Source organism: Panthera onca, chromosome A1 (genome assembly GCF_046562875.1).
Source record: "Panthera onca isolate mPanOnc1 chromosome A1, mPanOnc1 haplotype 2, whole genome shotgun sequence".
In the NCBI taxonomy this organism is placed as follows: domain Eukaryota; kingdom Metazoa; phylum Chordata; class Mammalia; order Carnivora; family Felidae; genus Panthera; species Panthera onca.
In genome coordinates this window covers 25203889-25225062 of record NC_138339.1, presented here as the reverse complement: position 1 = coordinate 25225062, position 21174 = coordinate 25203889, and the positions used below count along the sequence as shown (strand labels likewise).

Genomic DNA, 21174 nt, shown 5'->3' with positions numbered 1-21174 from the left:
TAATTTTTTCCTTTAATATAAGAAAACACAGACACACGCGCGCGCACACGCATGCATACATTCTTTGTATGTTTGGCCTCCCCGCTGTCAAACTGTTTTTTGTTATGTGGTCCCTGTGAGCTCCATTTTCGTTGTTTGTTTGTTTGTTTGTTTGTTTGTTTTTTCTTTTTTTTCTTTTTACATCTCTTTGTATTCAGGAAGGTTCATAATTCTGTATGAATGGTTATCTTTTTATTAACACCTTTGTAGTCTAATGAAACTTCTCCCTCCCCTCCTATGTGTGTCCCATTGCCCATTATTGAAAATAAATGATTATTATTTCTTGTGCTTCTCTCTCTCATCCAGCACCTAATTTGAAGTGATTATCCTTTTTTTAAAAATGTTTATTTATTTTTCAGAGAGAGAGAGAGAGAGTGAGCACGAGCAGGGGAGGGGCAGAGAGAGAGGGAGACAGAATCCAAAGCAGTCTCTAGGCTCTGAGCTGTCAGCCCAGAGCCCAACATGGGGCTTGAACTCACAAACTGAGAACATGACCTGAGCTGAAGTCGAATGCCCAATTGAGCCACTCTGGTGCCCCTCAAGTGATTATCCTTTTGCTGCAAGTTAGTATTTATGAGACACACAGCAGCCTCATCCCTACTCTTCATGGACTTCACGTTCTCCCCTCATTTTCTGATAGTTGTAGTAATCTGTTAGAGTATTAGGCATTTTCTATAATGTTGACTCACTTATTGATTATCTGTAGTTAAAAATATATTTGAAGGTAATTGCTAGTTTATATGGCAGTGTCTATCCCCCTTGTTTTGATTGTCTGAGCTCCTTTCTGGCAGATTCCTTAAGAAGGGCTTATTGAAACAATTATCCTTAAGGTCCTGCATGTTCCTAACCCTTTGTCTTTAAATATAAAGGCCAACTAAATTGGATTTAAAATTTGTGAGTTATGTTTTCTTTTTTTAACATCTTAAATATGTTCTCTTTGTTATCTGGCGTAAAGCTCTGTTGTCAAAAGTGTGATAATATGAATTTTATAAGTGACTTGGCCCTTTTGTCTCAGTGCCTAAAGGATTTTTTTCCTTTAAAAACTAATAATAGCCATACTAGAATATGTCTCAGCTTTTTTGGTTAATTTTTTCAGATATGCTGTATACCCTTCAGTATATACTTTCAAGTTGTCTTTTATCTCAAATGTTTTCTTGAATTACACATTTCATTATTCTGTCCTGTTGTATTGATTTTCTTTAAGGATTCATGTTATATGCACTTTGTACCTTCTTTGTTTATCTTCTGTATCTATCACTTTCTTTTGAATCCTTCATTTCTTTTTGATTTTTTTGTTTCTCTAAAATTTTGCCTTTTTCCATCTTTTATTTCTCAAAGGCACTATCCATTGGTTAATTTGCTGTTCATTCTCTTTAGTCTGTATTCTTAAAATGATTTTTTCCTTTTGTGTCTTTTCTCTGAGGTTTGTCACTTTTTTTCAAATCTTCCTTTCCTCCAGTCATTTCATTTCTGAATTAATGTAAATGTAATACTTATTTGTAGGGGTTTTTTTTTAATAGCTTCCTTTGTTTTCTTAATTTTGTTTATCTTATTTTGAAATGTTAGGTTACAGCTTTCATCTGTTTTGTTGGCATGTTTTTCTGGCTTTATTTTTTAATTATCTGAGGAATCTTATTCTATTCTTTCCATTTTCTGATAAAATCCTTGGATGGGGTATGATCATGATTTTGTATTGCTCTTCAAGTTAAATAATGTTAGATAAGTAAGTGAAATATTTTCTCGTACTTTTAGGAGGGAGGTAGAAGTCAGATTAACTTTTCACGGTTAAAGAGCCCCTCCTGCTGCTTTTGCAAAGTGATAAAAGACATGGCTTCATAATATCTGAGACCTGCCCTCTCTGCTTTCCTCCCCTACTTTTATCTGGACTTTCTCTTTCTTTTGCCCTTTATTCTTCCTCTCTTGCTTAAATGTGGCTTTTACTCTCTGTACTTGCTTCACCATGGGACTTTATCCTCGAAGGGAACTTCAGTTTTTAATTTTGAGCATTTATAGGGCCTTAGCTTCTCTGGCAGCATTACACTGTCCTCTTGTACTCACCCGGTAGATTGGAATCTGCAGAGCCCTCTCCAGTTTGGTCACAGTTTTATTTTTTTTATTTTTAAAAAATGTTTATTTTTGAGAGGGATGGAGACAGAGTGTAAGTAGGGGAGGAGCAGAGAGCGAGGAAGACACAGAATCCCAAGCAGGCTCTGGGCTGTGAGCTGTCAGCACAGAGCCTGATGTGGGGCTTGAACCCACAGACCATGAGATCATGACCTGAGCTGAAGTCATGAATGCTTAACCAACTGAGCCCCCCAGGTGCCCCACAAAGATTGATAATACAAAAAAGGGCACCTAGGTGGGTCAGTCGGTTGAATATCCAACTCTTGCTTTTGCCCTGGGTCATGATCCCAGGGTTGTGAGATTGAGCCCCACGTCAGGCTCTGTGCTGAGAGTGGAGCCTGCTTAAGATTCTTTCTCTTTCTCCCTCTGCCCCTTTCCCCTGCTCATGCTTGCTCACTCCCTCTAAAATAAATAAAATGAAAAAAAAAAACAAAACACAACTGAGCTAGAGATTTTAACAGTCTTATACATAATGTTGAGACTTTGTTGTCTAGGTTACAAGATGGACATGGGTCATATATACCTTTTAGTGATATTCACAAGAAACACTCATATCTGTAAAGATAAACTAGTATTATTTGGAGCAAGTTTAGAGGAAGTAGTGAAAGGAATCAGAGCTGTTTGACATGAGTAAAGGTTAAAGGAAATAAGACTTAGGTTAATGAAGAAAAGATGTGGAGACATTACCATTAAATGTTTTTTTTGTTTTGTTTTGTTTTGTTTTGTTTGTCCCCAGGGGTATAACTAGGTTTCAAGGGATAAACCTCTAAGAGATAGATTTAGATTAAATGTTAATAATAACTTTCTAATCACCAGAGTACTCTAAAGAGGGTGTTCTTTCCTTTTTAAAGAATTTTTTATTAGAGTGCCTTGGTGGCTCAGTTGGTTGAGCGACTGACTCTTGATATTGGCTCTGGTCATGATCTCATGGTCATGAGACCAAGCCCCGCTTTGGGCTCTGTGCCAACAGCTTGGAACCTGCTTCGGATTCTCTCCCTCTCTCTCTACCCCTCCCCTGCTCTTCCATTGCGCGCGCGCTCTCTCTCTCTCTCTCTCTCTCTCTCTCAAAATAAGTAAGTATTTAAAAAATTATTTTTTATTGTTTTTAATTTTTTTTAAGTTTGTTTATTTATTTATTTATTTATTATTTTTTTTAAGTTTGTTCATTTTGAGAGAGAGAGAGAGCACAAGCAGGGGAGGGGCATAGAGAAAGGGAGGGAGAGGGGGAGAGAGAGAGAGAGAAAGAGAGAGAGAGAGAGAGAGAGAGAGAAATCCAAGCAGGCTCTGTGCCATCAGCACAGAGCCCAACGTGGGACTTGAACTCATGAACTGTGAGATCATGACCTGAGCCAAGGTGGAGAGTCGAATGCTCATCTGACTGAGCCACCCAAGTCCAGCCCGACCCAGCATTTTCTTTAGTAAGTATAGTTGACATACAGTGTTATGTTAGTTTTAGCTGCACAACATAGTGATTGAACAGTTCTATTTATTACATAGTGCTCACTGTGATAAGTGTAGTCATGATCTGTCATTATACGTTATTACAACATTATTGACTGTATTCCCAATACTCTACTTTTCATCTCTGTGACTTATGTATTTATAACTGAAAGTTTATACCTTTTAATCTGTCACCCATCCTCCGCCCCCTTTCCCTCTGGCAACCACCAGGGTGTTCTCTGTACTAATTTCATTTGTTCGTTTTGTTTTTTTTTGTTTGTTTTGGTTTGGTTTTTTTAGATTCCATATAGAAGTGAGATCATATGGTATTTGTCTTTCTCTGAGTGATTTATTTCAGTTAGCATAATACCCTGAAGAGGGTGTCATTTTCTTGACAGGGGATGATCTCTTACTGGAGGTATTAAAAAAATAATTCATCAGTTTGAGTTCATACTTAAAGAAGATAGTTGCACTGTGTAGTCTTCATGACCCTTCTACCTTGAGTTTTTAGCATCAACTCCCTTGAGCTTTCTGCAATTTAAATGCCTGGAAAGTGATACCAGACATTGGTCACAATTTTGTTTCCCTATTACAATGTTCTTTAATGCAGCACTTATCAGAACAACATGGAGGAAATGCCAATACTTCTGATCATAATGGCATATCTCTGGGAAGCCCTTGAGGGCAGAGAGTGTCTATCTTTTTTCTCTTCCACAACCCTAGTAAGCCTTGCACATGGAGGTGTTCAATATGTATTTATTGAATTGAAATGGAAAAAAGGACTTCCTGTTGATTGGAATTCCTAATTGGGAGCATTGATCTTTCCTTATAAGTTAATAATACAGGAAACTGATTTCTGCATTTTCAAGCAAATCCATTTTCATGTATTTTTAAACAATGCCATCTGAAAATACTTCAAAGAGTAAAATGATATAAAGCGTATGTCAGTCATTTTGTGGGCTGTGCCCATCCTCTAGGTTCTGATGAATAAGATGAATAAGAATGACTCCTTTCTCTCAAGTTCTAGGGAAATATTATTAAGAAAAAGAGAAGGCTATGCCTTTTATGAAATTATTTCCCAATAAGGCATCTTTAGCCAAATGAGAAGTGATTGAAACCAAAGTAAAGGTTCCATGTCCTCAGGTGACTTACCTGTATTGGTGGTTTTATAAAAGTCGTCCTCAGATTATTAGATCATTAAGTATTAAACCTAGAATGGCCCTTTGAGATCATCTGGCTGAGAAGTTCTTACCTGGAGGATAGTGATAGGCTTTTAGGGGTCTGTGAACCCATTAAAATTGCATACCTTTTTTTTTTACGTGTTTATGCACATAGGCATTTTTCTGGGGAAACAGTCATTTCCTTAGATTCTCAAAAAAGTCTTGACCGTGACAAAGTTTCAGAATTTGTAAGTCCTAATCCATTCTCTTGGAATTAAAGGCAGGAGGCCCAGAAATTCTGATGACTTGCTGAGATTACCCTGCTGTATCCTGTTGAAGCCGGGCTACTCCTACCTGAGTGAGGCTGAGAGGCCTTGTGCTGAGCATTTTTTTGTATTTGCTCATTTCATCCTTTTAACCACCCCCCCCGCCCCCCCCCCCCCCCCCCCCCAGCAAAAAAAAAAGTAGCTATACTGATTATTCCCATTCGGTAGGTGAGAAAACTGAGAGAGGGAGGTTAAATAACTCCCCTGTCAAGTCCCACAATTAATGAGTGACAGCAGGAATCAGACCAGGGCACTGTGGTTCCTGAGACTACACCCTTCGTAACTATAGTCCACCACCCCTCATATGGGATTCGCAAAGATGCAATCTGGGATGGAAAATGGTTCTTGTTTGTTGTAAGTTAGATGAAGCATTTTTATAAGTTTTTATAGAGTTAAACATATTGAAATTTTCTTTCCTAGCATGCAATGATGTTGCCTGTTTTGACCCATCATATACGCTACCACCAATGCCTAATGCATCTGGACAAATTAATAGGATATACTTTCCAAGATCGTTGTCTGTTACAGGTAAGAATTACTCTCCTGTACACTCATAATGACAAAATAGGGGTAATTCATCTTGCAGGTTACAAATGGAACATTGAGATTCTCCGTTCTGGGAGATAATGAGGACGTTTAGAAACATAGCTCTCCATTACTCTGGTCTCTGGTTGCCACTTTTAAACGCTTTTTCTCACCTTTTTTTTTTTTTTTTTTTGACACTGTCTTTAAAGAAACAGGCTAAAATTTGCCTGTCAAACCTGAGTCCCTTCTTTCAGCCTTCCCTTCTCTATGGCTCTTCTTTTCAGGTGATGACTATCCTAGTTCTCCTTTGAAAGATGTGGATTTTTAGGTTTCTTTTCAGACGAGGACTTGTACTAGAGCTCTGGTACAAGCTCTGACACTGGAAGAGAGAAGATGGAAAGATGAGGGCTTAAAATTTGACTGGATACATAGATCTCTTTCCTGTTTCATTTGAAAACCATTTCAAATGATGGCACTTCTGAGTTAAACTAAATTTATTTCATTGAAATTTTAGCTGGCCATGACTCATCCAAGTCATCACTTAAATTTTGGAATGAATCCTGATCATGCCAGGAATTCTTTATCTAACTGTGGAATTCGGCAGCCCAAGTATGGAGATAGAAAAGTTCATCACATGCACATGCGGAAAAAAGGTATGTTTGGATTCTATCATTGTATTTTGGCCTGTGTTCTCTATTGTAAACTAAATCCTCATGATATGACTGTTTTATACTCTCATTCTTTACTGCTTTATGACCCATATATAACAGCATTCACTTTGAGCATTATTATAAGGATGGATAAAATTTTTAGAAAAATTTGTTGCTCCTTTTCAAGTGCTTTAAGTAACTTTAGTTGATCACACTTGTAGACATGCAGATATTAAACCTTTTGAAATCAAATTGGGGTAAAGTAGATAATTATCTATCTGTCATATCATGATCCTAGAATGCTTCTAACAGTATTTATTTGTGTATTTTTTTAATAGGAATTAACACCTTAATAAATATTATGTCACGTCTTGGACAAGATGATCCAACTCCCTCAAGGTAAAGTAACTTTTCTTAATAACAGCCTTATTGAGATATAATTCACATACCATATAATTCACCCATTTAAAGTATACAATTCAGTGGTTTTTAGAATGTTTACACAATGGTGCAACACTACTTAATTTTAGAATGTTTTCAGCACCCTGAAAAGAAACCCCATACTTCCTGTTTCCCCTCAGCCTGCCCATCCCCAGGCAACCATATTTTGCTTTCAGTCTGCTTTCAATCTCTATGGATTTGCCTATTCTGAACATTTCATGTAAATGGTATCATACAATGTGGTCCTTTGTGACTGGCCTCTTTTACTTAGCACAATGTTTTCAAGATTTATCCATGTTATAGTATGTGTTAGCACTTTGTTTCATTTTATTGTCAAGTGATACTCCATGGTGTGGGTATGTCATGTTTTATTCATCGTTGATGGGTGTTTGGGTTGTTTCCACTTTTTGGCAATTATGAGTAATATTGCTGTGAATATTTGTGTACAGGTTTTTGTGTGGATATATATTTTGATTTTCTTGGGTATATACCTAGGAGTGGAATTTCTGGGTCATATGGTAACTTTGTTTAACCTTTTAAGTAACTGCCAGACTGTTTTCCAAAGTGGCTGCATTATTTTATGTTCTCAGAAGCAGTATATAATAGGTTCTGATTTCTTCACATCTTTCCCAACATTTTTTATCATCTGTCTTTTGTGAATCTAGCCATCTTAGTAGGTAGGAAGTATTACCTCATTTGTGGTTTTGTTTGTATTTCCCTGATGGCTAATGATGTTGTGTATCTTTTTGTGTGCTTAATTGGCCATTTGTATATCTTACCTAAGAGAACTATCTGTTGGGAATCTTTTCCTGTGTTTAATTAGGTTATTTTAAGTTATTGATTTAGAATCATTTTTATATATTCCAGATATAAGTCTCATCAGATGCAAATTTGCAAAAATTTTTTCTCATTCTAAGGATTGTTTCTTCATTCTTTTGAAGATGTCCTTCAAAGAAAAGTTTTGATGAAGTCCAATTTTTCTGTTACTTCTTGTGTTGCTTATACTTTTGGTGTCATGTCTAAGAAGCGACTGCCTAATATGGAGTCACAGAGATTTACATCTTTTTTCTTTTAAGAGTTGTATAGTTTTTTTCTCTTACATTTAGATCTTTGGTCTATTTTAGAGTTAATTTTTGTGTGTGGCGTGGTGTAGGGGTCCAGCTGCAGTCTTTTGATGTGGATATCCAGTTATGCCAGCATCATTTGTTGAAAATGCTAATCTTTCTCCACTAAATTGTCTTGACACCCTTGTTGATAATTAATTGATGGTATATGTGAGGATTCTTTTTGGACTCTCAGTTCTATTCTGTTGATCTTTATGTCTGTCCTTATGCTGGTACCACACTGTCTTGATAACTAACTTTATAGTAAGTTTTGAAAATAAGAAATGCAAGATCTCCAACTTTTTTTTCCTCTTCTTCTTCTTTCAAGTTTGTTTTGGCTATCCAAGAACCATTACATTTCCACATGAAATTTTGGATTAGCTTATCAATTTTTGCAAAGAAGCCAGCTAGGATTTTGGTAGTGATTATATTGAATCTGTAGATCAATTTGTGAATGATTACCATCTTAATATTAAGTTCTGATCCCTAAACATTATATATCTTTACATTTATTTAAATCATTTAAAAAATTTTTTTTATTTTGTAAAGGTTATTTATTTTGAGAGAGAGAGAGAGAGAGAGAGAGAATGAATGGAGGAGGGGCAGAGAAAGAGAATCCCGTGCAGTGCAGAGTCCGATGTGGGGATTGAACTCACCAACTGTGAGATCATGACTAGAGCCAAAATCAAGAGTTGAATGCTTAACTGATTGAGCCACCCAAGCACCCCAAGTCATGTTTTTTTTTAAAATACTAATATTATTGTGTTTTTATTTATTTTTATAATATTTGTTTATTTATTTTGAGCGACACATTGAGCGGGGGGAGGGACAGAGAGAGAGGAGAGAGAATCCCAGACAGGCTCCATGCTATCAGCGAGCGCGGAGCCTGACAAGGGGCTTGATCTCAACGAACCATTAGAGTATGACCTGAACTGAGATCAAGAGTTGGACATTTAACCGACAAGCCACCCAGGTGCCCCTAATTAAGTCATCTTTAATTAATTTAATTTATATTATAGTTTTAAGAGTACATTTTGTCTTTTGCTAAATTTATTCCTAAGTATTTTATTCTTTTTGATGCTATTATATATGGAATTGTTTTCTTAATTTCATTTTTGGATTGTTCATTGCCATTGTAGACAAATAGAATCAGTTTTTGTATATTGATGTTGTATCTTGCAACCTTGATGAGCTCCTTTGTTAGCTATAATAGTTTTTTAGTGGATTGTGTAGTATTTTTTTGTGTATATGATCATATCACCTACAAATAGAGATGGTTTTAGTTTTTCCGTTCCACTTTGGATGCCTTTTATTTCATTCTTTAAACATAGTTGCCCTGGCTAGAGCTTCCAGTATAATGCTGAATAGAAGTGGTAAGAGTGGGTCCTTGTCTTCTTCCTAAAATCTTTAGGTGAAAGCATTTTTTTACTGTTGAGTCTGATGTTAGCTGTGGGTTTTTCGCAGATGTCTTTTTTTTTTTTTAAATGTCTATTTATTTTTGAGAGAGAGAGAGAGAGAGAGAGAGAGAGAGAGAGCATGAGTGGGGGAGGGGCAGAGAGAGAGGGAGACACAGAATCGGAAGCAGGCTCCAGGCTCCAAGCTGTCAGCACAGAGCCTGACGCAGGGCTTGAACTCATGAGCTGTGAGATCATGACCTGAGCCAAAGTCGGATGCTCAACTGACTGAGCCACCCAGGTGCCCCTGTAGATGTCTTTTAATCAGGCTGAGGAAATTTCTTTCTGTTCCTAGTTTGCTGAATGTTTTTATTACGAAAGTATGTAGAATTTTGTCAAATGTTCTTTTTGTTTTTTATTCATTTATTTTTTTGCTATTGAGATGATCTTCTTTTTTTTTTTTTTTTTTTCATTTATTCTATTCATGTGGTATATTGTGTTCATTGATGTTGAACCAACCTTGCTTTCCTGGGATATATCTCACTTGGTTATGATGTATAATCCTTTTTATATGCTACAAACCTTGCTTTCCTGGGATATATCTCACTTGGTTATGATGTATAATCCTTTTTATATGCTACAAATTTAATCTACTAGTATTGTTGGGGATTTTTATGTCTATAGTCATAAGAGTTATTGGTCTGTAGTTTTCCTTTTCTGTGATGTTTTGTTTGGTTTTATTATTAGGATAATACTGGCCTTATATAATGGATTGGAAATTTTTATATGTTAATTCTCATTATTGTCTTTCTTGATTTTAAGGGATACTCTCATATATTAACATTCTTAATTTTGTGTGGCCTTAAGCCCCTGAAGAATCTGGAAAGGAAGTGGATTGGGTCTAAACTCATTAACACCCCTGGAAAACTAATGGAGGCAATTGCCTAATGGCTGAAGAGTCTCTGATGTTGCCCTCAGGAAGCTTATCTTTGTGTGTAAAACACAGTGGGTTATACTCTGAAAGCCAATAGAGATTGCTAGAGGGCAGATTTCTTTTTAAAATGGACAGTTGAGAAGTTAAATAGCCAGGCTTATCCCTCTTGGATCCAGACTTAAATGGATTAAAGGTGGGTAGAGCCGGGATAGAAGTGACAGGGTTGACCGTTGCTGCAGCTCATAACTGGCTTCCACAGCCAAGAGCATGGCCAGCCATAGCTAGCATAACTTCCTTTTCTACCTCTTTCTTCGTCTGTCACTTTTCTTTTTAAATTGGCTTGCCTTGAGTTGCTCTCTTTTGAAATTATCATAGACCATACTATCTTCCTCTTCAATCAAGAGGTGAAAAGAAAGGCAGGATGAAACTTTAAAATTTTCGTTTGAAGATGATCATACGCCTTACTATGGTATTCTGTGAGAGCCTAAGATCAGAAAAGAGCTGTCTAATTAAAAGAGCCCTTAATCACACCCTCAGGGACAGTGTGGCCATGGTTTCCTTTTACCCTGCTATATTGTAGAGTCTCCAGATGACCAGTTCTGTGTTTTGATAAGTGGAACCCTGAGTTCCCTGCGGCCCCTTTGAAAAAGGCAAGGCTCGTCAGGCTCTGGGCTGATGGCTCAGAGCCTGGAGCCTGTTTCCGATTCTGTGTCTCCCTCTCTCTCTGACCCTCCCCCATTCATGCTCTGTCTCTCTCTGTCCCAAAAATAAATAAAAAAAAAAAAAACGTTGAAAAAAAAAAATTTTAAAAAAGGGGCGCCTGGGTGGCGCAGTCGGTTAAGCCTCCGACTTCAGCCAGGTCACGATCTCGCGGTCCGTGAGTTCGAGCCCCGCGTCAGGCTCTGGGCTGATGGCTCGGAGCCTGGAGCCTGTTTCCGATTCTGTGTCTCCCTCTCTCTCTGACCCTCCCCCGTTCATGCTCTGTCTCTCTCTGTCCCAAAATAAAAAAAAAAAAAAAAAAAAAAAAACGTTGAGAAAAAGGCAAGGCTACACATGCCCTACACGTGTACTTTACACTGATGAAAGCATGAGCTTAAGTTATCTTTGTCTCATCTACCCCAACCATAGTTGTTGGTACGTAAATTGTCTCTGATAGCGTTGTTCAGACCTCACGATTTGTTTTCTTTTTTTCCGTCACAAAGAACAGGGCTTTCTTTCCGTGGCAGAAGGAATGATATCTGAGAAACCGTGTTCATTTTGAACTCAACCATGTTGAAAATGATAGAGAATAAACAGATATCATGTGTCCTTTGCTGCTTGTGTCGAGAGCCTCCTGATTATTGCTTATTGCTGATGTGGGGTTGACCCCAGGTTTCTGTTCAGTGAGAGCCTCCTCGCTTCTTTGGTGGCAGCGTCTGCTACGGCTGGACTGTGGTTGTCCAGCGGTCTCCGCTGTGCATGGCTCTTCATACATGTTTAATCCAACAGACGTTTATCAAGTACCTTTTGAGTTTGAGGTAATTTGTAGGTATTTTGGAGGATTTAAAGGCAAGTGAGACAAAGCCCCCACTCACCAGAAGGTGTGACTACCTTAGGTGGGGTAAGAGTGCTATGAACATAAATAACTTAATGTAAAAGATACTCTGCTAAGTGCTTCACTCAAGGTCAAAACAAAATATACATAGTCTGCTGTGGGGCTGAGGATAGCTCTGGTGGTTGTTTAGGGATTATAGGTCAGTTTTATATTATGCACTTGAATAATTGAGTTCACTTGAAATGATTTGCCCTCTCCTTTATTTCTTAGTTTGCTATTTTAAAATGGGATGCAGTTGTCCCTGTTCCTTGGAAGTGTTTGTGTATCTTTAAAGTAAACCCTGTCGGGGCACCTGGGTGCTTCAGTCAGTTAAGTGTCTGACTCTTGGTTTCAGCTCAGGTCATGATCTCACAGTTTGTGGGTTCGAGCCCTGTGTTAGGCTGTCAGTGCAGAGCCTGCGTGGGATCTCTCTCCCTCTCTCTGCTCCTTCCCTACTCATTTTCTCTCTCTCTCTTTCAAAACAAATAAATTAATTAAAAAAAAAACTATCAAATTGCAAGTGTCAGTGGTTGTATCTCCTCTCAAACAAGCTTGCTCAGAACCTCAAACTTGAGAAAGGAAAAAGAGAAAGGGTGAGGTACTAATGGAAATAGGAATGTGGAGGAGCAGGACAGGCAGAAGAGAAGGGTGAGAGGAGGGGCTCTTGATCGAATCCTTCTCCTGATCCTCCTGGAAACCACTCCTCCCACCCCTGTCTATCCTGCACTGCAGTTAGTGACCACATTCTGCCACTTCTGCCCTCATACTGCCTCTGCATTCAGTCCCCTGGCTATTTCTGGAGCCTTACTTCTAGTATTTTTTTATGTCTGTTTATTTATTCTGAGAGAAAGAGAGAGCGCGAGCATGCACACAAGCAGGGGCAGGGGCAGAGAGAGAAGGGGAAGGGGAGAGAGAGAGCATGCACACAAGCAGGGGCAGAGAGAGAAGGGGAAGGGGGGGGAGAGAGAGAGAGAGAGAATGAATGAATGAATATCCCAAGCAGGCTCTGCACTGTCAGCACAGAGCCGGATGTGGGTCTTGATCTCATGAGTCATGAGATCATGACCTGAGCTGAAATCAAGAGGTGGACACTTAACTGACTGAGCCACACAGATGCCCGTCTCAATTCTAGTTTTTAGCTGTAACCTGCTTGAAAGCTTTTAATGAGATCTCATCACCTACTGGATAAGTCTGAACCTCCCCACCTGGCAATCCCAGCACCTGTGATCTGGCCCCAGGCCAGTGTTCCAGGTACACATTTCTTTTCCCTGTGGCTACCTACACACCAGTAAGACTGAGGTACTTTACTGTGCTATCTGGTGTACACTTTCCCTTCCCCAAACGCCAGCAGTCATTATACAGCTCCCCCTGGAATGCCCTGGAACTCTGTGTGATGGGCTTATTTTCTTTAGTGTAAGCATTTTGAAGGTCTGTGGTCATACCCTTTTTCTTTGTTTTGTTTTGTTTTGTTTTGTTTTGTTTTGTGTGCAACTAGTGCCTTGCATAGAGCAGAAGCTCAGTAAGTAAGTATTAAAGAAAGAATGCCATTCGTGATAATACTTTCCTCTCAGGTTATTTACTTGTTTACATTTCCCTAGAAATAGGGAAACTTGATGTTAAGGGTCATGGTCAGAGCCATCAGTAGAGGTTTAAATGGCAGTTTAGTATCTTATATAACCTGATTTGACACTGGCTAGGATTTACAAAAAGGCATGAAGACTTAAATAAAAATATGTCTGCCTATCAAAACTATAAAATAATTAACTCTTATGATGGCATCATCTCATGTGAATATGCCACCCTTAATTTTTGAAGTGTCACTGTTTAACCACATAAATCTCAGTTCTATAATTATATTTAACTTCTGTAGATTGCAATGAAATGTTACCACAGAAAGGGTCTCTGAAAGATTAAACTTTAGGTGGCATTCAAGTAATCCATATATTATCAGTAAGACCTTTAGGAAAGAGGGGCGAGAAGACTGTTAATAGAAAAATAAGCTGCCACGGGGCCCTGGGTGGCTAAGTTGGTTGAGTGTCTGACTGGCTCAGGTCATGATCTCACGGTTTGGTTCGTGAGCTCAACCCCCATGTTGGGCTCGCTGGTGTTCACGCAGAGCCTGCTTCAGATCCTCTATCCCTGTCTCCCGCTCTGTTCCTCCCGCTGCTTACGTTCTCTCAAAAATAAAAATGAGCTGCCTTGTTTTATTTTGTTTTTGATTTGTAGAGACAGGTATGGACTATTTATTAATGTCTCTGTGTTTAAAGAAGTGGTGGTAGTTAAAAAGTTTCAATCAATTATACCTAAGTATCTCGCATTAAAGACAGTAAAACATGCTTGAGTATATGTGAATTCTACTGAGTAGATTTGCTGTCTTAAATAATTTCAAGTAAAATCCCAGAGATGCTTATCCTGGGATCCCTATGTCCAGTGAATCTCAGATCTAGTAGCTCTCTGACCTCCCTACTCCCTAAGTGTCCAGACAGTTGTAATGAATAGAATTCCTGAATTGGGTGGAAGGTTCAGCTGATCTCTAGCACCCCTTCTAGCTTCACTTTACCTGTCACTGGTTAAGGCCTGAAATGCAAAGGTGGGAAAATGTCCATGCTGTCACTGTAGTAGTCACCCTTGGACTTGGCCCATCCCAAGATGGTTTTCCATGAAGTAAATGAAACCTTACAGGAATTACTGTTACAGGGAGACCGTTATGTTTTATAAAGTGCTTTGAATTCCTCAGGCCAAATGTGCTGTATAAATGATATACTTAGTCTAGTCTAGATTTCATAATGCCTTTGCTGATTCAGTTCTCAAAAACAAATGGAGTGTTTATTGCTCAGTAAACATCTCCTCTTGGAACTAGTTAGCATTTATAAAGAGGGTGATTAAAGAGTGTAGAAACAATAGAAGAAGGAACAAAAGCTTGGCCTCTGCAGTCAAGTGACTAGCAGCTCGGTGTGTCCATTTTTTTCTAGATAAACCGTTGAATTAGGAATTGTCCGTTACAATAATGAACTGAAGTGGTATTTAATCTCCATTTTTGTTTGTGACTCACGGCCAGCATTTAGTCACAGTGTAGACACAGAAAAACATACGCTGGATATGAGCAAATTATTTAGTAGATGGCAGACTCACTATTGAATAAACCTGTTTGAAACTGTGACCTTGTATTTTTAACACATTAAATAATAATAGTCTAACTTTGTGGTTATTAAAATCCTAGACATAGTTCTTGTCCTGAAAGTTTATAAAACAAATTAAAGTAAAATTTATGCCAATATGACTTCATTCAAATAGTATATGACTCAAAGCAGCTATTATTCTTTGACCAGATGTCTTATTTTTTTCCTAGATGTCTCACAGTTTAATAAAGCATAAGACAATCCAAATATGGTTTGTCCGCACCCCAGGTGTGGTTTCTTACTTTCCACGTTAAGCAGATTTTCTGTACAGTGCTTTGAACTATTGGCAAAAAAAATAGTCTCCACCACAGAAAATGCTATTCTCATTTTACTGACTTTTGGAAGAGAATAGGGTAATACTAATTTCTTTCTTTATAAAAACATTTCTTTTTGCTGTTCCCATCATCTCTCAGGATAACAGTTTATTAGGTTTCATGAAATTAAGTTAGCAAGAGGTCTTAGGCCTAGTTACCATGTTAACCAGGGCCTCTACTCCTTGATGCGCTAAGAACGATGACAGACACTTTTGGAGTTTTGGTTTATTTGGAAAACAAAATCACAGTATCAAGTAGCTTCTAAAACATACTTTTAAAATATAATGTTTACTTATTCTTGGCTAATGGATTAGCAACAAAGTCTTCTAAAATCTAATACAAAGTAGGTAAGACTGAGGAAAATATGTTTGAGGGCTTTTTTCTTTTCCTTTTCTTTCTTTCTCTTTTTTCTCTTTCTGTAAGCTATTAGATTATGAATTCTTCATCATAGCTATAAATTGTTTACTTTTTTCCCCTGCATTTTCCATTATTGACTATTAACTGCTTTCCAGAATGCCTTTTTCACATAAATAAAGGACATATTGAAATGAAAGTTCAGAATCATATCTTTGTTGCTCATATCTTTCTAGTTTTCTCCTATTATTTTTATTTTTCCTTTAAAATTCTAAAATGTGGAGGAATGAAAAAAAATGTGGAGGCATGGTAGGGTGGAAGAATTAAATTATGAGATATGTGAGATAATATAAAATTGAACTCAAGTTACCAAGTAGATGATTTGGTAGCCAGGAGTCATTTAATTTATAAATAACTATCTTAAAAAATTTTCCACATGTATGGAAACTATAGGGTGATTTTAAATATGGGAACTAGGGGTGCCTGGGTGGCTCAGTCAGTTAAGTGTGTGACTCTTGATTTTGGTTCAGGTCATGATCTCATAGTTGTGAGATCGAGCCCCGTGTTGGACTCCACACTGGACGTGGAGCCTGCTTAAGATCATTTCTCCCTCTCTCCCTCCCTCCCTCCCCCTCCCCCCCCCCCCCCCCCCCCGCCCATTTTCTCTGCCCCTCTCCCCTGCTCATGCTCAGGTACTTGCACTCCCACTCTCAAAAAATAAATAAACAGGAAATAAGGAAACTAAACTGGCATACATGAGGCAGTGAACAATAAAAGATAGTATATAATTTTGTTATAAATTGAGTGATAAACGCTTAAGTCACGTGGGGCTAGGGGTGCTCCCGGGAGCTCCAGTGATTCAGGCAGGCCCCCAGCTGACATTAAGAACAAGCAGGATTTGGGAGAGGTAACATGGAAGGGAGAAGCAGTGGTGTGTCTGGTCAACTTAGAGTCGTGAATTGCTGTTGAAAGTAGATGAAACGGCTGGTTACTGTGGGACTAGATAAAGAATCGCCTTGAAAACCAGGCAGGTTTGGACTTGATAGTCAGCTATTGAATTTTTGAAGAAGATGAGGGTCAGTATCAGAAGATGAGGAGAACCCTGGAGTTAGGGAGGTGAGATCCTGCCCAGGCCCAGGTCTGTCCCCTTCATTGCTCAGGTCCCAGGGATTTGGTGTGCTCTCTTTTCCCTGTCACTATTGTCACCATCCTTCCTGGCTTCCTTCTGTTATAATCCTCCAGACCCATAGTTTCTTTGTCTGCCGCTAGCCCTGAAACAGGAACCCGGGTTCTTCCCATAAGAGGCTTCAAACACACATTAGTTTGCAGCCTACTCTAATCAGAATCGGGTTTGTCTTTTCTGTTTCACAGAGATGCTCCCCCCCGCCCCCCACTCCAGTGGCCTTAACAGTGTCCTCAGCATCACATCCATGCTCTCTTTGCATCTTACCTGGATCCGTTTCTTTCTTGACGCTTGTTCTTGTTTGCTGAGGGATAACACTGGCCTCCTTTTCCGCCCACCTCCCCAACCAGTCCCCTCTCCTTTGCTGGTTTTTCTTCTGCTTGACCTCAAGTGTGGCCCTCCCCTGGGCTCAGTCCTGAGATCCTTTTTTGCTAGCTTAATTCTCTATATAGGTAGTATCATCCAGTTCCATCGCCCAAAATCCTGTCTAAACATTGACCACTCCTAAAGATTTATTACCAGCTTTGTTCTTGCCCGTGAACAGTAGGATCATAGATACTGGATTTCCCCATTTGGATGTTTCATGGACATTTCAAAGTAAACATTCTTCAAATGCACCTCCTGCTTCTGCCCAAACCTGTTCCTTTTGGTCCTCCCCTCACAGTAAATGGCACCACCTTTCACCCAGCTATGGAAGCCAAAATCTAGGTATTGACCTTCATTCTTTTCTTTTCTCGCCTTCCCCACCATTTCCTCCCAGCTTGAGCCTCCGTCATGTCTCACCAGACAGCCACAGTACCCCTCTCAGTGCTTGTCACCCTGCACGCTTTCTTCGCACAGCAGCCAGGGTGGCCTTTTAAAAACCTGAACCAGATCATGTCACATCTCTGCTCAGCCAAAGGTAGCGATCTGCTTTAGCACTGAGGGAAGGTGGCTGTGCTGGACTTTCTGAGAGGCAGACAGAGGTTTCCTATGGACTACCTTCCCGGTCATTCAGCCTTACACTTGGATATGAGGAACTTAGCCTGGGAGATGTGCCTTCATCACACAATGAAGGTGTAAATAAAGTGTGATGTGCACTGAAGGGGGAGTATTGATTTAGATGAGAGCCCTCGGGCAAGCATTCACAGAGAAGCAGCATTTGGTAGGCCTTGAGGAATGAGTAGGCTCAGTGCACAGGAGCAATGGTGGAAAGCTTTAGGGCATATGCCCTTTTCAGAGAGTATCACACAGTTTGGGGGCAGGAGCCCAAAACATAGGTGGGAGAGGATACCAGTGGATACTGGGACTTGAAAAAATAGGTTAGGCCTCTTTTGAAGGACTTTAGATGCTAAGTTAAATTTAGAGTTTGGGCAATGGGAAGCTGTTCTTAGAACATTGTACCAAATCTTTTTCAGTGCTCAGTTCTAACTCATTAGAATGCATTCTCCTTTCTCTTACCCACCTTTTAGCAGTGTGGAAAGATTCACAGTTGTTAGGGTGATAACTCCTCACTTTAAATCTGATTCCCAGGGGAAGGAAGCCCTCAGGTAGGAAGGCCTTAAGTACAGAGTACGATAGAATGCCCCCTCCCTTACCCAGTAGGTGCGCCATACTTCGACTAAGATGGTGGTCAGTGCTTTTGATTATGAAGAACAAGGTAGAGTGTTTCAATTACAAAAGGAGCTCTCATGTGTCTTTTCTTTGAGAAGAGAGGGAGGGAATGTAGATGTTTGCTATTTTAAGTGATTTTTTAAAATTTTCCTACAGGATTAATCACAATGAAAGGTTGGAGTTCCTAGGTGACGCTGTTGTTGAATTTCTGACCAGGTAAGGAGGGTTTTCTGCTGTCCCCTAATAATTACATTTTATAGGTAACATACTTACTCTGTTACCCTCTTTGTAATTATCTAAATAAGGGATTGAAACACAATGTATTTTGTCTCTTCCGTACAGCTTGCAAGCTATCTGTCTGTGGCTCTTGCCCTGATAACTTGTACTCACTGACGCTGTAATGCACAAGATTATAAGATGAAAGGCTAGTGTCTTTGTCCTGTCAAGTTTATGTTCAAGTTGCTACAACCACAAGAGATCCAGCTTGTCTTGGTCTCGATGCTTCAGAGCTTATATTCAATTTGTAGAGAAGGGGATGATATTTTAAAATGTCATTTCATTTTCTAGGATTTGTCTTTAATCCATTTCTCACTCTTTCTGATCTCAAGGGAAGTAATTTTAACGACGAGATTTTGGTATGCATATGTGTGTACGTGCATGTGTGTATTTGTATGTATTTTCTCTCCAGAAGTGTGTTTGTCCTTAATTCAGGGGTAGGGGTAGGAAAGCCCACAGGGTCTCTCTTTTAAAGGGAGACAACATGTACCTCTCTGGGAACTATCTTGAGCTATTTGTATTCTTTCTGGGTCATTTCTTTTCCCAAAAAGGACATAATGAGACAGAGGGGGCTGTTCTCCAAGCCTGTTCTCACTGGACACAATAGGACTGAACAAGCTAGCTGCCCCAACCAACAGCAGATCCTAAAAACTGGGGTGAGATTTAGGAGCGGCAGTTGCTGTCATGGTGCAACTGTCCATGTGGCCTTCTTCCAAATCTCCATGCTTTCCATCAACCCCTTTGGCTTTCCTTGAGGCCAGTCTTGGTTCTGTTCCTGTTCCTGTTGTATTTGTAAAGGATATGCCACCACTGCTGCCTGCTCGGGGCTTCCAGGCTTGTCTTCAGAGGCTACTCATAACTCAGCCCCAGCAAAGGTATTTGTTTCCAGGCCTGGTATCTGAGTGTCACATAAATTTGCTCTTAGCAGTCCATGACCAACCGCTCAGGTCTTTGTTGTCATCAGATTTGTCAGAGAAGTCTTCTAACACAAGTAGATGTGAAAATAGGAGTGAATGGTGCTGTTTGGGTTTTAGTACATTCAGATATACTGTGCTTCCTATTTAACTTTCATAGACTTTTAATCAAACCCTTCAGTTTGGTTCAACACAGCTGATATCTGTTGTGCAGATATTGTGTGCCAGGCCTGTTTTTGTAACTTGGAGCTACAGACAGAAGGTTGTGATGCATATTTATTTATGTACCTTTTTTTTTTTTTTTTTTTTTTTTTTTTTTTTTTGCAGTGTCCATTTGTACTACTTGTTTCCTAGTCTGGAAGAAGGAGGATTAGCAACTTACCGGACCGCCATTGTTCAGAATCAGCACCTTGCCATGTTAGCAAAGGTATGTCAAACATCTGAAGCATTTGTGGTAAAGTCTGAAGTTTTCTTCTTCATTCCATGCATAATTTTGCATTTGAATAAGTAACTCTTTAGGGTATATTAAGAGTTTAATATTTTATAGACTGGGAAGGATTTTTTTTTGTTTGGGTTTTAAAGATTCAGTCTTATTAGTTCTGTTACCTTTGTGAGTTCACCAGCAACTAATGAACTCCATGGTGAAGTAACTTGATAACAGAAGAGGAAAAATTTGACAGATGTGCGTGAATAGAGTTAAACATTTGGGGAAAAAGAACAAGAACAGAACAAAGAAATGAAATATTTTGTATCTTCCCTTTGTGTAAAATTTCTGTATGGCATTTGTCTTTAATTTACGCTAATAAGCAGCATTATAGCTTTGAATGAAATATGCCTGCCCATTTATACCCACAAGGGATACTTTCTAGATGTTTGAGAATTCCCAGATATCACAAATCCCAGTAATTAAGATTTAGGGTAATTTAGGTTGTCCAGCCAGCCACATTGACTTCATTGTTTGACTCTTTTCAGTTTAGATTCATGGTGGACATTTTACTTATTTACATTATCTTATCTGATCTTCCTGTCTCTATATGGTGTCTTAGGACAGTAAATTAGAGCAAACCAATTCAGGCGCTGGAATTGGCCACCAGGATTCCAGTCCACGCCCCTCTTACAAACAGTGGGGTGAGGGGGACCTAGGCAGGTTGTTGTCTTTCCTCCAAGCCTCTGCTCTCTCATCTGTAAAGTGGAGATGGCATCAGTGCCTGCCACTCAGGGTGATTGTAAGAAAGGAAATTATTGTTTGAGTGGTTTTGTTTTTTTAAGTTTCTTTAGTTATTCTGAGAGAGAGAGAGAGAGAGGGAGAGAGAGAGAGAATGCCAAACAGGCTCCACACCATTAGTTGAGAGCCCTATGCAGGGCTCGAACTCACACCATGAGATTGTGACCTGAGCTGAAGTCGAACACTTAACCAACTGAGCCACCCAGGTGCCCCAATATTATCGTTTGAGTTTGAAGAATTCACTTTGTAAAGTACTTGCCATAATCCTTGTTCGTAGTAATCACAGAAAGAGGTAAATAAATTAGTAGGAGTTTGTTGTTTTATTGTTGCTACCACTGTTTTCATTATAAATTATGACATTTTAAAGACCTGTGTGTTTATTCAGTAGTAAGGGAAACTGTGGCTTTTAAATCTCCAAACACCAATC

General features: G+C 39.1%; 1 protein-coding gene across 7 annotated transcripts in view; it reads left to right on the top strand.

Moving 5' to 3' along the window:
• DROSHA (drosha ribonuclease III) overlaps positions 1–21174 on the top strand; it is a 125369-nt gene that overhangs the window by 69017 nt on the left and 35178 nt on the right. For all 7 annotated transcript variants that reach the window (XM_078444603.1, XM_078444605.1, XM_078444602.1 and 4 more), the window contains 5 exons: positions 5510–5617; positions 6129–6267; positions 6603–6663; positions 18489–18548; positions 19850–19949. In XM_078444603.1, the coding sequence (XP_078300729.1) occupies positions 5510–5617; positions 6129–6267; positions 6603–6663; positions 18489–18548; positions 19850–19949 (468 nt within the window). The remainder of the gene's footprint in view (positions 1–5509; positions 5618–6128; positions 6268–6602; positions 6664–18488; positions 18549–19849; positions 19950–21174) is intronic.